The sequence below is a fragment of the Rhipicephalus microplus genome, chromosome 7 (assembly GCF_043290135.1).
Source record: "Rhipicephalus microplus isolate Deutch F79 chromosome 7, USDA_Rmic, whole genome shotgun sequence".
NCBI classification, from domain to species: Eukaryota; Metazoa; Arthropoda; class Arachnida; order Ixodida; family Ixodidae; genus Rhipicephalus; species Rhipicephalus microplus.
Window position 1 is genome coordinate 75,119,667 of NC_134706.1, and position 14,326 is coordinate 75,133,992.

A 14,326-nucleotide genomic window follows, 5' to 3' on the forward strand; every position below is an offset into this window, starting at 1 on the left:
AACACTTTCGTGTGAAAAAATATAATTTTTTAGTTGATACATTTGGGGAAAACGATTATTTCAAACACAGTTGGCATTGCCCAAAGATAAAAATGCGCTTACAATTTGTGTTACGCGGTGTCTTAGTGGCTGGTGATTTCGTTCCTATTCCTTTTATTCTTATTCTTTCAGCACAACATTATTTGCACCACAACAAACTTGTATGCCGGAGTTCACAGAGTTTCCTAAAGCTAATAAAAGGAGCCCGGCGATGCGATTTCTCCCCGACCATGAGAGTGATAGGTAGTACATAAATTTGTTTAGTCTTCGTACTTGAGGGCTTTGAATTGCACTTATGGTTTTGTTTCTTGCTGTGTTTTGGCTTTGTTTCGAATAAAAGAACAAGCCGTTCTGAATTTCGTGAGCGGATTTTAATCTATGAGCTTGAAAAACTAAAATGGTGAAACGTAACTTATGAACTATTGGTAATTGTTGTTTTGTGACAAAACAGCTTCGAGCCATGCGAAGCCAAATGCAATGTAAAGTACGAAGATTAGGAAAATCTACGAAATACCCATAAATGCTGTGCTCGCTGCTAGCGCCATGCCTTGCAGCTCCCATAGGCACAAGTGCAAGAGTTCGCTCTAGTGTATATTGTGTAAGATGGTAGCAGCGTCGGGGTCACGACGGCGTTTATTAGGCCAAATCTGCCTGATCAACGCTTCGAAGGAAGACAACGTTTTTTTGCGATGAAGATTATATACAGACGAAGATGAAGGTCAAACGCTGTGAATATTGTGCTTACACTAGTTTCCCTTCATGCGGAAGCGGCCAACGTTGCCGCTCTTTATGACGGTAGCGCACGTAGCACGAATGGTATTAAGTGTGACGCGTTAGCATCCTCCGTACAACAAAAACGGCCGTAAGAAGGCATGGCAACATCGGTTACTCGGTCTTCAACAAAATCCGTCGGCTCGACTATGGCGTAGGGGCCAATGAAACATTAGTTAAACTCACCACACAGGCTGGGAGCCCGCGTTGGGGTCCAGAAAAGTACTTCATTTCCAGTATTGAAGTGAACTACGTGGTGGACGCCATCGTAGTGAGTCTTCCGCTCTTTTTGGCTTGCGTCTGTATTGAGGCGGGCGTGTCGGCGACAATCGGCCAGGCGAACAATGCTCACTCGATTACGATGACGAGTTCACACAAACGTCAGTAGAGATGTCGTTTGACGGCCATAGACGAGAAAGAATGGGGAATAGCCCGTGGTGCGCTGCGTAGCGATATTGTACGCAAACGTCATGAACGGCAGGATGTGGCTGCCGTTGATATGCATAGATATCGTACCGGTCAAAGTTCGATGGAAGCGCTCTTTGAGGCTGTTAATCTGGCTGTGGTAGCTGAAAGTCGTGTTTTGAATTGTATTACATGCGTGGAGGACGTGCTCGAGTAGTTTCGAGAGAAACACCTTGCCGCGGTCGCTCAATAAGATGCATGGTGCACCATGTCTCAGAAAGATTGCCTCCAGAAAAAATGAGGCAATGTCATTTGCCGATCCTGAAGAAAGTGCAGCTGTCTCAGCGTACCTTGTTAAGTGGTCAACTGCTGTGACAATCCAGCACTTGCCGCTAGCTGATATTAGAAGTGGTCCGTAGAGGTCAATGCCGATGACATCAAAGGAAGAGGTTGTAGAAGACCGGCCGGGGAGCAAGTGGGTCGCTTGTGGCGTTGCAGAGCCAGGATGACGCAACATATCGCGCTACGCAGGTGGAAAGCCCAGGCCAGGCAAAATGACAACGGCTGCGTTCATAGGTTTTTTTTCAAGACAGAGGTGACCAGCCTTGGGGTGATCATGAAACGCCTTCAAAATGGGCGCTCTTAGGGAACGAGGAGCGACAGGAACCCAGTGCTGTTCTTCAGAGTGGAAGACAAAGTAGTAAAAGATTGAGTTTTCAGTCTTGAAGTTAGCTGTCGATGGGCGCGTGCGTTGGGAGGACGAGAGGAGCCTTGAAGGCGCTGCATTAGAGAGCGACAGTAAGTGTCGCTGCGTTAGTGGGATACAAACGTCTCGTTGCCGAAGGCAGAAAGAAAGTCGACACCGGCGAGTTAATGAACTGACGGAGACACATTGATGGATTCACTCACAGTTGGCGACAGGCCAGGAGTGCCGGATGAGGATGGTAAAGGACAACGGCTAAGAGCATTGACATCATTGTGATTCTTGCCGGATTTGTAGGTAACGTTGAACTCGTATTCTTGGAGACGAAGTATCCAGCGACTGAGACGTCCAGACAAATTCTTCAACGTCGGCAACCAGCACAAAGCGTAGTGGTCACTGACGACGGTAAAGTGGCGGCCGTGAAGTTATGGTTGAAACTTTTGGATGGCCCAGACAACAGCGAGATGCTCCTGCTCGGTGATGGGGTAGTTTTTTTCTGCTGCTGTGAGAGCGCGACTAGCGTATGCGATCACATGTTCACCATAACTCTCTGTTCATTGCAAAAGTAGAGCGCCGAGTCCGTGTCCGCTGGCATCAGTAGAGAGGAGAATGAGAGCAACGTTATCAAAATGGCAAAACACTGGCTCAGACGTGAGGGCACGTTTCAAGCTGTCAAAAGCCATTTGGCATTCGTCCGACCATTCGTATGACATTCCCGAAGAAAGGAGTTGGTGAAATGGTGCAGCAATAGTGGCGAAGTCTCATATGAAGCGCTGGAAGTACAACATAAGGTCAAAAAAGCTTCGGAGCTGTTTGGCACGTTGAGGCACCGGAAAGTGAAGACTGGCGGGAATCTTGTCGGGACCAGGCCGGATTTCATCTTTGCTGACGAGACGTCCGAGTACTTTAATACTTTTGCATGCAAAGTGGTACTTTTTGGTGTTGAGCTGATGACCAGCAGCTGCGAGACGTGTCAGAACTCCATCTCGGCGCTGCAAGTGCTGTTAGAATGTTAAGAAAATATGAGGATGTCGTCAAGGTAACATAAGCATGTTTTCCACTTAAGGCCCCACAATACAGTGCCTATCATTCGTTCAAACGTTGCTGGCGTATTGCTGAGGCCGAAAGGCATGACGTTGAATTCGTAAAGTCCGTCGGGTGTGGCAAAGGCAGCTTTTCCTTGTCATCCTCATACACTGGAATTTGCCAGTAACCGGAGCACAGGTCAAGGCTCGAAAAATATTCCGCTCCTTGTAAGGAATCTAAGGCATCATCAATGCGAGGCAAGGGATATACGTCTTTTCTGGTTACGTTGTTTAATGCGCGGTAGTCAACGCAGAATCGCACCTAACCATCTTTTTTCGCACGAGAACGACAGGTGACGATGAAGGGCTTGTGAGGGGTGGATGATTTTTTGCCTGAGCATATCAGCAACGTGCTTGTCGATGATCTCGCGTTCGCTTGAAGAGACACGGTGTGGCCGACGATGGACAATAGAAGCTACATGAGTGTGCATGCGATGAGTCACCGCAGAAGTCTGGCTTAGCGCAGTGGAATGTACGTTGAAAGAAGATTTATGCTTGGACAACAACGCCAGTAGTACGTCTGCTTGCGGGGGAGTAAGATCCGTTCTGATGGCATTGACGAGAGCCGTAGTAGGTGGAGAATCTGTTGGCATTGAACGTGATTCCACCAAACTGGTATCCGAAGCCACTACAGAGATATGTTGTGTGCCCACGCTGGAAACTACAACAGTGCCCTTGGTAAGCAGAATCGGCTCATTGGTGATATTCAGTACAGCGAGAAAGGCGGTGCTGTCGGAGAAGCGGACAAGACTCGACAAAAGTGCAATCCTTCTGAATAGTCAAGGGGCTCATGGACTGACTAGGAGGTCACCATGGTCAATGGAGTCAGACATTTTGGGGAGATATTATTCGTCTCTCGCATATTTTTGAATCCTTGTCGACTCTAAATAGAAGCAGCAGCATCAGAATAAAGTCCCATCCTAAAATAAGCATAAAAGCACAAGAAGCCAACGCGGCAAACTGAATATGATGCCGGATCCCGTCAATGAAAACTCTAACGGTGCACTGTACTGATGGCCGTATGTGCGAGTCATTTGCGCTACGTAAGAGAGTACCAGTATAAGGTGTGGTAACCTTACGTAGACGAGAACACAAATCCGCATGAATAACAGAAATAGCAGCCCCCGTGTCCACCAATGCGTAAACTGGTATCCCTTCACCATACAGTAATAACAAATTGCCTGGGCCCTCTGGAGGCCTTAGTGTTTATTCGAGCGATGCAGCTTTCCTTCCAAAAACTTCACCAGCTAGTTTTCCGAGTGGTAGTCAGAAGTAGGTGCAGCCAGTATCAAAGGAGATGTTGAGTGTCGCAGAAGAGAAGGGGACCGGTGGCGTCTGGGATAGCAGGGGCGAGGTGCGGCGAGCGAGAGAAGGAACGTGTCATAGGGCGACGCTGGTACTGGTTCGGGCATGGCACCGAATCCCTTTCGTAAACGTCATACCCACGGCGTTCGTCCTGCTGGCGCTTACGGCAAAATCGCGAAATATAGCCCCGAATGCTACAATAGTAACATATTTGGCGAGGCGAATGCCAGCGTAGTGTGCAGGAGCTATCAAAGTCGCTGGTACTGGCACTAGGACAGACGAGTGTGGTGCAAATGCTGCTGCGCTGGACTGCGCAGGAACAAGATGTGCGTGCTGAACCAAGGCAGGTGGCATGGCAGTGGCTTCCGCATACGTCATAGGCGGCGTTGGTGGCGTCGGAGTGTTGAATGGGGGAGTGCAAGCCATGGATGAGAGCTCCTCTTTGATGATGTCGCGCAGACCAACAGATGGAGAGTGACGCAGAGGGGCAGGTGCACATGACAACCTTCACGCTTGAAGTTCCTCGTGAATGAGAGTGAGAATCAGCCCATACAAATCCGCATCCAAGGAAGGCCGGCTCTCACTGGTGACTGGGTAGTCTGGGTGCAATCGATTTGCTTGGAGTTTATCAAGATGTTGTCATGTTGTGATGACGTCTTCAACGGGGGTGGGGTTTTTAAGAGCCAGAGCATTAAACGCAACATGGCCTATCACTTTGATTATGTGGCGAACACGATCAGCTTCTGTCATCGCCGAGTTCACACTGTGGCAAACGGCAGGGACGTCTTCAATGTACGAAGTATACGTTTCCCCGGGATGTCGGGCACGCCCATCGAGCTTTCGTTTCCACACTTCGGAATAGATGTTCGGTTTCCCAAAAATCCTATGGACTTGTTGAGCAAAAGTAGGCCAATCCGGGAAGCTGCTATCGTGCTTAAAAAACCCCGTTTTCGCGACATCGGACAGATAGAAGGCGACGTGACGATTTTTTAGGCTCATCCCATTGGTTATAATCACTGGTCATGTATTCTTTCAACCATACCTCGAAATCGTCGTGTGGAACACCAGACAATATGGGTGAGTCGCGCTCCCGAGTGTTGACGATTTACGCAGGAATGATTTGTTCGACAGGGATGCTGGATGTTCTGGGCAGCGGTTGTCAAGCCATGACAGTGGACGGGGGAAGCAAGCGGAAGCTTCAGGGGAACGTGACGTCGGGGAGGACTTGGGGATCGAAGCAGCTTCCACCACTCTGTAAGATGGTAGCAGCGTTGCGCTAAACAGCGTTTGTTAGGCCGAATAGTCTGATTAACGCTTCTAAGGAAGACGACATTTTTTCGTGATGATGATTATATACAGATGAAAAAGGCGAAGGTCAAATGCTGTGAATATTGTGCTTACAATATAGAAAAGTCTGTGCCGGGGTTCACCACAGCTATGACGTATTTGTGTCGCGAATATGACGTGGAGAAGTGTTTACTAATTGATTCGAAACAAAAAAAAACTAGAAGGAAAATTTCCACAGCGGGGCATCGAACTGATGACCAAGCTAACTACTAAGCCACCGAGCGACCCTCGATTTTGACCACATGCGCTGGCGGTGCTCAACATTGGCCGTTGTGGCTACTTCCTCTGAATGGTAATGGCAGCGAATGCTGTACAATGACGTACTGGTTCAGCAACCCAGAGCAGTCCAGAAGACTCAAGTGGAAGTAAAAGGGTTTGTTCTCTCTGTCTCGACGTGGGAGCAGATTCCGCGCCAGCATCAGTTTTCGACTAATTCTCAGGAACTTCATAAAGTTCCTACCATACCATACCAAGTGACCCAGCTCGGAATGTTAACGGCGAGCCATTTATATACACCATGGACCGCTGACTGTCTCCCGACATCGACACTTCAGCATGCTTTTGTCATCAATAGCGAGAGGGCACAATGAGCGCGCGTTGTGTGCACGCGTCAAAGGTCGTTGGGCCGCGCCAACCCACGCGTGAACATGCTCGCGTGCTTCCACAAGGCGTAGTGAAAGTGAGTATAGATGATATATTGAAGAGTGGGTCGCTCGCACGCGTGCTTATTTACGGATTCGGGCGCTTAGTACCTTTTGTCCTTCCGCCGCAAGCTTGCTTCGAAGTTACAGAACTTAACGACAGCACGAACGTCACTTCGCTCGCTGCCACGGCTTCGTTGGCGAAAGGAGTGTGCTGCCCATACACGAAGAAGTAAGAATTGTGACCGTTGTTCGCGCTCATCCAGGCGTATATTTTTATGTTCGTTTCGTACGCCTTTCTTTCTGTTTGAGCAACGTGGTTTAAGTGTCAAGCTGTGACAGTTGTTCATCTGTGTTCATCCTTTGTACGGTCCTTTCGTGCGTGCTTTTTGCTGGAGGTGTGCACTGCAAGTTTCGAGCTGCTTGGCGTTCTTCGCCTGACAATAAAGTTTGTTACGGCAGCATTAGGTCCATCGCTCTGGTGGAAAAACCATGCACAATAAATCCTGAACAACCTCTGTGAGGACACGTTGCACTTTCGGGTTATACTGATTCCTAAAGAAAGGTACCAATCACGTTTTTTTCCAATTCGTTCTATACACTTGTTTCTTTGTTTTTCTATCCAACCCTTACTGTCTCCTTCGTACTGATCCTCACGCTTATAATCCTCACCCTGTCTTGCTTTTTATACTCTCTCGCAACTATTTTTAACATGCTTCGTCAAAATGTCTGGATAGCCGAGTGCTTACGAAGCCCTTCTTCGGATTGTGGCTGCATTCGTTCGAAGCTCGCCTTGTGACGAACTTTTTTCGCCAAAACGTTCTTTGTCTTTTTCTTTCATTCCCTTTGTTTGTACTCGTCATGTTCCTCGCCAGAGTTATTGTAACCTGTGCCGGAACAATCAGCGGACATGTTTGACAGTGAAAATGAAAGAGCAGCATCCTCTTTCGCGGAGCATGAGCTGTGACATCAGTGGTTGTTCGTATACGCAAAACGCCGGAACGTGTTGTTGTATATATTGAAAAATTTACGCTGGTCTGATCGATTCATTGGACGATTAATCTGTGAAGTTTTACGTCACAAAACCACCTTATGATTCTGATAGATGCCGTAGTGGAGGGCTCCGAGTATTGGGACCACCTGGGGCACCGAACACGTAGGCCTACAGCATTTTCGCTTCATTAAAAATGCAGGTGCCACAGCCAGGATTCGATCCTGTGACCTGTGTATGAGCCGAATACTATAGCCACTAGGCCACCATGGCTTACGGTGCCCTAAGCAGCTTGTTTACAAAAGACATGCTGTCACTGAGCTGCAGCATCGAAAATAAAAACAAATAAAAATGAAAAGCATTACGGTCTCTTTTCGGGCCGGGGGTCTGAATCTGCATCTTCGTTAACTGAAGGTGGGTGCCTTGAAAACTATGCCACGCGTCCTAAAAAATACAGACAAAAAATACGAACGCGTTATCTTGCCAAATTTTAGAAATGCGTTCTACCTAAGACGCACTAATGCACAGCACTAATGAGCAGCATTCCAATTGGCACTTCACTGGATGGTTTGCGTTAGAGGACGTGACCCGCACAAAATGCGTAAGGTCAAATTTAGCAATCGCGCATTTAGGCAAATATTTGATTTCGAAAAATTACGTTCCTAAGCCGTCTTTCATTTTGCGGAATACAATCAATTCGTTGGTCATTTATTCGGTGCATGAATGTAGGGACCTACAAGAAAGCGCCTGCCTATTCCGTTCGAAAGCAGCCTTTTAGAACCATAAAAACAGACGGAGAGAAACAGTAAAAAAAGGAACAAACAGCAGTAGTTAAAACACACACCCTCACCAAGCATCACTTGTGGGCCATTTCTCCCAATAAGTGAAGTATCTTGAATTTTTTATCCACTCATGTCTGGATATATAGGGGCACTTAGTTAAACTCTATTCTAACAATCACGCACTGAAGAACGACTCGACATGTTGTAGGCTCCTTTTTCATCAGATGAAATCAGTTGCACGTGACTCGACATGCAAGATTATGACAATTAAATGGCACATGGTAACAAGCAAACAGTACGCCCGTCTTTTGTATTTAAATAAGAAAGTATCCTAAGCCTGCGTAGTTAAGTAACGTAATTGCTCACAAAAGAAGCGCGTCAAACTGTATACAATCAATCCTGACATGCCTTTCTTTAGATTTTTAGGTGGCTTGGCATGAGACGTACGTGAGAATAATTTCCAGGATGTTTTTTTTCTCGGGGGGGGGGGGGGGATTCATTCTGATATAGCATAAACGCGGCCAACCATGGGGATGAAAGGGACCAAAGTCGCCGTTTGAGAATACAAGGTTAGGCTAATTGTATCATGGAATGTGTGTAGAGTGCTGGAAAAGGTGATTAGAAACCTCATTTCAGGCAGAGTCCAGAGGGCTGATGAAACGCTTTTCAGATTCTAGAATATATAAGTGATTTTGTGCTGCCCGCATTACCCGTCATCATCGCTAAAACCTCAGATTAGGAAATTCCCAATTTCAGGAATAACAGTCGGTTCGCACTTGTCGTACAACACATTTTTCTATTTGACTCAAACACTCGGTAATTATGTGCCGTTACCTTCCAGATACAAGCTTTGACGCCCATCTTATCTAGCTTTTGCTCTGTTTTAAAAAGTAAGTACTTCAAGAGTTCAGGTGAGTGAATGGCATACACCACTTCAATATTTCGAGAGTATGAAAACATTGGTTGGGTTAACTCTAACTTCAGCCTCAAAACACCATCCAAAGAGTAAACTCGAATGATGTGCAGCAACCTAGATATAACAGCATGCATTGCGACGGGAAGGCAATGTTTGGCAAAAAGCATAAAAATCAAAAGTGTTATGTCTTACCTATTACTTGCAATTGGGCCTGATTTCTGCATAGCATGGGGTTTAAGGTATGGTCCACGCAGAGAGTTCCCGGGCCCTTCACAACTGGAGACATGGAAAAGAAGAATATTCACAACAAAACATTTACAGCTGCACAGTCCTAAAGACTTTCATTAACGAGGTTCAAAAAGAAACTAACCAATCTAGGGCCTACTTTGCTTACGTGAATCAGGCAATACAAAACTGTGCGCTGGTACTTCACCAGGAAGAGCTACCTCCAACGGCTGTTAAAATTGAAGTCACCTTCAATTTCAAGAAAGTGGGCTGTGTAAAATGTGTAGAATGAAGACCACAAGATTCTCTACTCCATTGAAATCCTTGAAAATTTGTTAAAAATTGTTGAACCTTCGTCATAGGAGTCTGTATAACAGAAAAGCAAAATGCATATCACAAAACAGTGCTTGTTGTATACTGATACATGAGAGCTTGTACAATGTCTATTGGTGTTTGGGAGCTCTACCATCACTTGACGTGGATACATCAATGTTAGCGCATAGTGTCATATCTGCATAGTGACGGCTAACGCTCGTGATCATGGTTTAGCCGTTGTGGTAGCTGCAGATGACATCGTATACGTGGGCACAACGCATTGTTCATCTCATCTAAACATGACATAAATATAGCCATATGAAACACTGGTACTCAATATAGCCGTTTTTACAGTTTTATCAATTAAGGACAGAGAGGCACATGTGGTGTGTGCCCCTGAATAGCAGTATAATCTGAGCCAGAGCTCATGCATATACTACCACTCTGCGCCTCCTCAACTCGGGAAGCAGGTGTTCGTAGCTTGAGCCACGAACGCACGCACACGTTCCACATTCCACTGGCCTCTGTCTCGCTCCACCAAGGCCGGATATTCGCCCTTTGACATCACTGCCTTGTTGCACTGCTTACACGAACAGTTTTGCTGGTCGGTACTCCCACACCCTAAGTAGTCAGCGGCAGATCTCCGTTGGCGCATTTGGAGCCGCCACTACCCCAACAAGAAGCCATTACGAGCTAACACTAAAGAAAGGCAAATGACATAGTTGCGTTGGTGACTTTCCGATGCACTGCCTGTGTTCTTTGCTGTTAATGAGACGCTTTAATTATTGCATCCAAAATTGCCTTCCAGCGCACAATTTTCGACGTCATACTTTGACTGCGTCGCTAAATATTCATTCTCAATAAGTGCTAGCAAGTGTCATGCCTCATTATTTTCCTTGTTCACTCGCAGAAATCCACGCAATCCCACCCCACCAGCAAAAAGCACCCCGCTAGAGAGCGTGTGTATAAGATATAGGGCGCATTTCTAAAGTTCTGCGCATCTGCATCGATACAGCTCGGTTAGTGGACCACTATGAGCTTGCCACGAGGGGCTGGAGATTTAGAAATTCAGCTCCCGGCATTGGAAACTTTTCTTGCGACAGCACTAGAGAGCTCGTACCACAGGGATTCTGCCGTCGGCATCGGCACCGTTGGTTGTGAGCGAAAAATTGAGAAAGAGGGAAATAAAATAGAAAATAAAATTTTGGTCATATTCAGGATGGAGCCAGGGCCGTTCGCGTAGCAAGAAGCTGTCCTACCACAAACCCACGTTGTTACTTGCAGCTGCTTCAGGAAAAAAACACTGCACAAGTACCATGTAGTAAAAGGAGTCTCCTTAACGTATTTTGTTCAACAGATGTCACGAAGAAAACGAGCCCATACGGTGATTTGTAGGAACATTTGACAGGCCAAATAAACAACGTCAAAAAAGGCCGGGATAGTGCAGCCATCGCCAATAAAAATACACGAGAAATTTCAAACAGCCATCAAATTGGACAACTATGTCCATCTAGGGAAAAACATATCATGCCTTTCCATATGCGTTCATCCAGCAAACAGCAAATGCTAGATAATGTGCTGCCATCTGTGCGGCATTGCGATACTCTTTATAGCCTCTGAGATGGCGAATGCGGGTCGTGTGTCTTGGAGGCCATGCGACTCTTGCTTGAGATTGCAAAACTTTATGTACGATTCGAGTGCGCGTGCGTGTGTGTGTGTGTGATCCCGCGTGCCACCTGTGAGACATTGTGAAAAACATGTCACGACTACATCAGAGCGCCGCTTTAGCAGAAGGAATAGGCGAACCGCACAGGATCGATGATCAATGAGTGCCTGCGGGACATTCCTGTCAAGCAGTGTCCCATAACTAACGATCCAGAACGATGCTAACGTTCAAGAACGAGCAACTGGGACACTACCCGCACTGCCTTATGTGTCAAGCTTATTACAAAATTCACATTTGCTTAGATGTTGGGAATAGTACAGAAGTATAACATAAAAATTATGGCATGCGTGTCATGTAAAAACATGACTATATGCAATGCTCACGATGCGTGTAGGGCCGTTTCGCTAGCTTCACCTATACGAAATTTAGATACGTGATGCGAATGGACCATGAAAGTTATTGACACGTGAAAACATGAAGGTAATAACGCACGTGTCACGTGAAACATGACTAATTGCCGCCATCATAGTGCGCTCACAGTCATTTCGCTGACTTCTTATAAACTAAGTTCGGCGTTACGTGATGCAAGTGGATGACGAAGGTATATGACTGCAGAAAACGTGACAATTATGATATGCGTGTGATGTAGCAATATGCTTATATACCATGCTCATGATGCGCTCGCTGCCGTTTCGCGAGCTTCAAATATACTAAATTTGGTATTACTAGACGTGAATAGACGACGAAAGTAAATGACACGTCTAAACATGATGTGTCACGTCAAGCATGACTATAATCTCGGCTTATAGCGGTGTCGCGGCTGTTTCGCTAGCTTTTCTTGTACCAAGTATGGAAATACGTGACGTGAATGCACGACGAGCACAAATACCGAAAGCAAGCGTGCTAATCTTGACATGGAAGTCATATACGGCATAATTTACGTCCGGCGTGTAAGGTAGTGCTGATATTAATGTGACAATTAAACCTTCTTTATTCGTGCTTTGCATTACACCTATTCCCATTTTATGTTGGATCTACAAATTTTTTAAAGCAGTAATTTTTCATCTAAGCTTGCCCCAAAAGCAATTGAAGCTGCACGTGGGAAACAATGAATAAAAAAAATTGCCCGCAGCTTCCCTCGGGGGAACACTGAGGAGGATGCGGACCATATAATTGGTTAACGGGGTGTTAAAGTGCGACTTACTTGGGTCGATGGCTAAATTGGTTAACGTGGTTGTGAAATGGGGTGTTAAATTGCGACTTACTTGGGTCGATGGCTAAATTGGTTAACGTGGTTGTAGGAGGGGGTGTTAAATGAGTGAACACGTACACTTGTATGCGAAAGGGCGGCGCTGGTCGAAGGGACGTCGATCATTGTGTTTGTGGATTCGTTGGAATTCATTTCACCGCGACCTTGGACGTCGACGCGCCGTACAAACCAACCGACGAGCGGCAACTGAGCGAGCGAGCGCCGACCTTGAGTATATATACAGCACGACGGCGCATGCACTGTCAGCTGTTGAATGTTCTCGAAGCGCGACGCCACATGCGCGTCCACTGGAGAATCAGGAGTATTGTAGATGTCGAACGCGGTGTGTAGAGGAGGAAGGGTGCACAGATGGTGGAGGAGTGAAGCGCGCGCGGTATGTAGAGGAGGAAGGGATGCACAGATGGTGGAAGAGTGGGCGACGGCGCGACGGCGCATGCGCGCGCGTCAGCTGTCGAATGTTCGAGAAGCGGTGCGGACGGCGCGGACGGCGCACTACAAGGCGCGAGTATAAGATGCTCCGCATCTAAAACGTACTTCACATACATGCTTCTAATATGCTAGATCTGAAGATCTGTCCCATATCTTAAAAAGAGTGTGGCGGAAATAACACCCCGGCTCCACACTGTGGCGAAATAATGCAGTGAGTGGACAGCGTGTAAGGTCGGTACGTAGTGTACGGGTCACCTATATGGTAGAGGAAATGGGTCAATAGTGGGCGAGTTGCGTTGACAGTGTGTGGTAATCAAGGTGTGAAGATACATGACGAGTTTAAGGCGTCAAAGATGGGTTGGCTTTGTAAACACGAAGGGGCTAATTTCTCAATAACTACCTTTTCTTTCTTTACCCATATCGTTGCATTTGAAAACATCTTTGTGCTTAAGCATGGCAGAAAAGTTACGCAAGAAAGGACAATCTGGCTCATAGCAATAGCTACATATGTGTTATCAGACAATTTCGGTGATGATTTCACTAATGAGCTAACAGCCTGGGTCCGTAAATGTATGCTTATATATTTTCAGATTTCTAGTTGAGAAACGCGGGGAACGTTCCTATCTGCTTGCCATTCGGCACTGACTTTCAAATTTGTTGCTATCGCGTTCATTTCTTCGCGTTTGCAGCAAAGCTGTGACTTTTAAATGAAAACGCAAAAAAGAAAAAAAAAATCTTGCGAAAGGCTCCGGTGCGTGAAATCAAAATTGGAACCTCTGCATTGCGAGTGTGAGGAGTTATTCACAGAGCCACCGAAGAGGGCGTCCTTCAAAAGGCAAACGGCAAGCTTTTTATATCTACCATTTACCGCTAGTGATCGGATCGACATCTTGGGGGGGGGGGGAAATATCGTGTTTTTAGCATTACCAGCAAGATAGCGCTATGAACGCGCCGCGGCGCGCGCCCTAATCTCCCCGCGTACTTTGGTTCGCTCGCGGACAGGAGTGAGTGGTCGCAAAGCCCCTGAACGCAAACTCGCGCGTCCTTATCTCGCGGTTGGGCCAAGTGATGACTTGGCTTCTCTTAAGCTATGACCGGAACGATTCTGTTGTAGTTTCCACACGCACAAAGGTCACTGCAATCACTCCAAAGTCTCCGTTTGCGAAAAGAGGGCGCTTTTCAGACACAGTGGAGTAACAACTTAGACGCTTATTCGCTTTCATCGGTACCTGTGAGTAGTGTGAGTACGTTTCGTGCGTTATTTTTGCATGACAAACGCGAGGCACGTTTCGATCTGCTGGTCATTCTGCAGGTGACCTTACAATTTGTTGCTATCAAGATCATTGCTTCGCCTTTGCGGCAAAGCTGTGACTTTTTTTCATTAGTAACGTATGCCATACATATATTAGGCTCTACGAGAAAAGTAATTGAATGGC

General features: G+C 46.5%; 1 protein-coding gene across 3 annotated transcripts in view; it reads right to left on the reverse strand.

Annotated features, from left to right (window-relative positions):
• LOC142766978 (japanin-like-RA2) overlaps positions 1–14,326 on the reverse strand; it is a 171,482-nt gene that overhangs the window by 103,504 nt on the left and 53,652 nt on the right. For all 3 annotated transcript variants that reach the window (XM_075868189.1, XM_075868191.1, XM_075868190.1), the window contains one exon: positions 9,178–9,261. In XM_075868189.1, the coding sequence (XP_075724304.1) occupies positions 9,178–9,261 (84 nt within the window). The remainder of the gene's footprint in view (positions 1–9,177; positions 9,262–14,326) is intronic.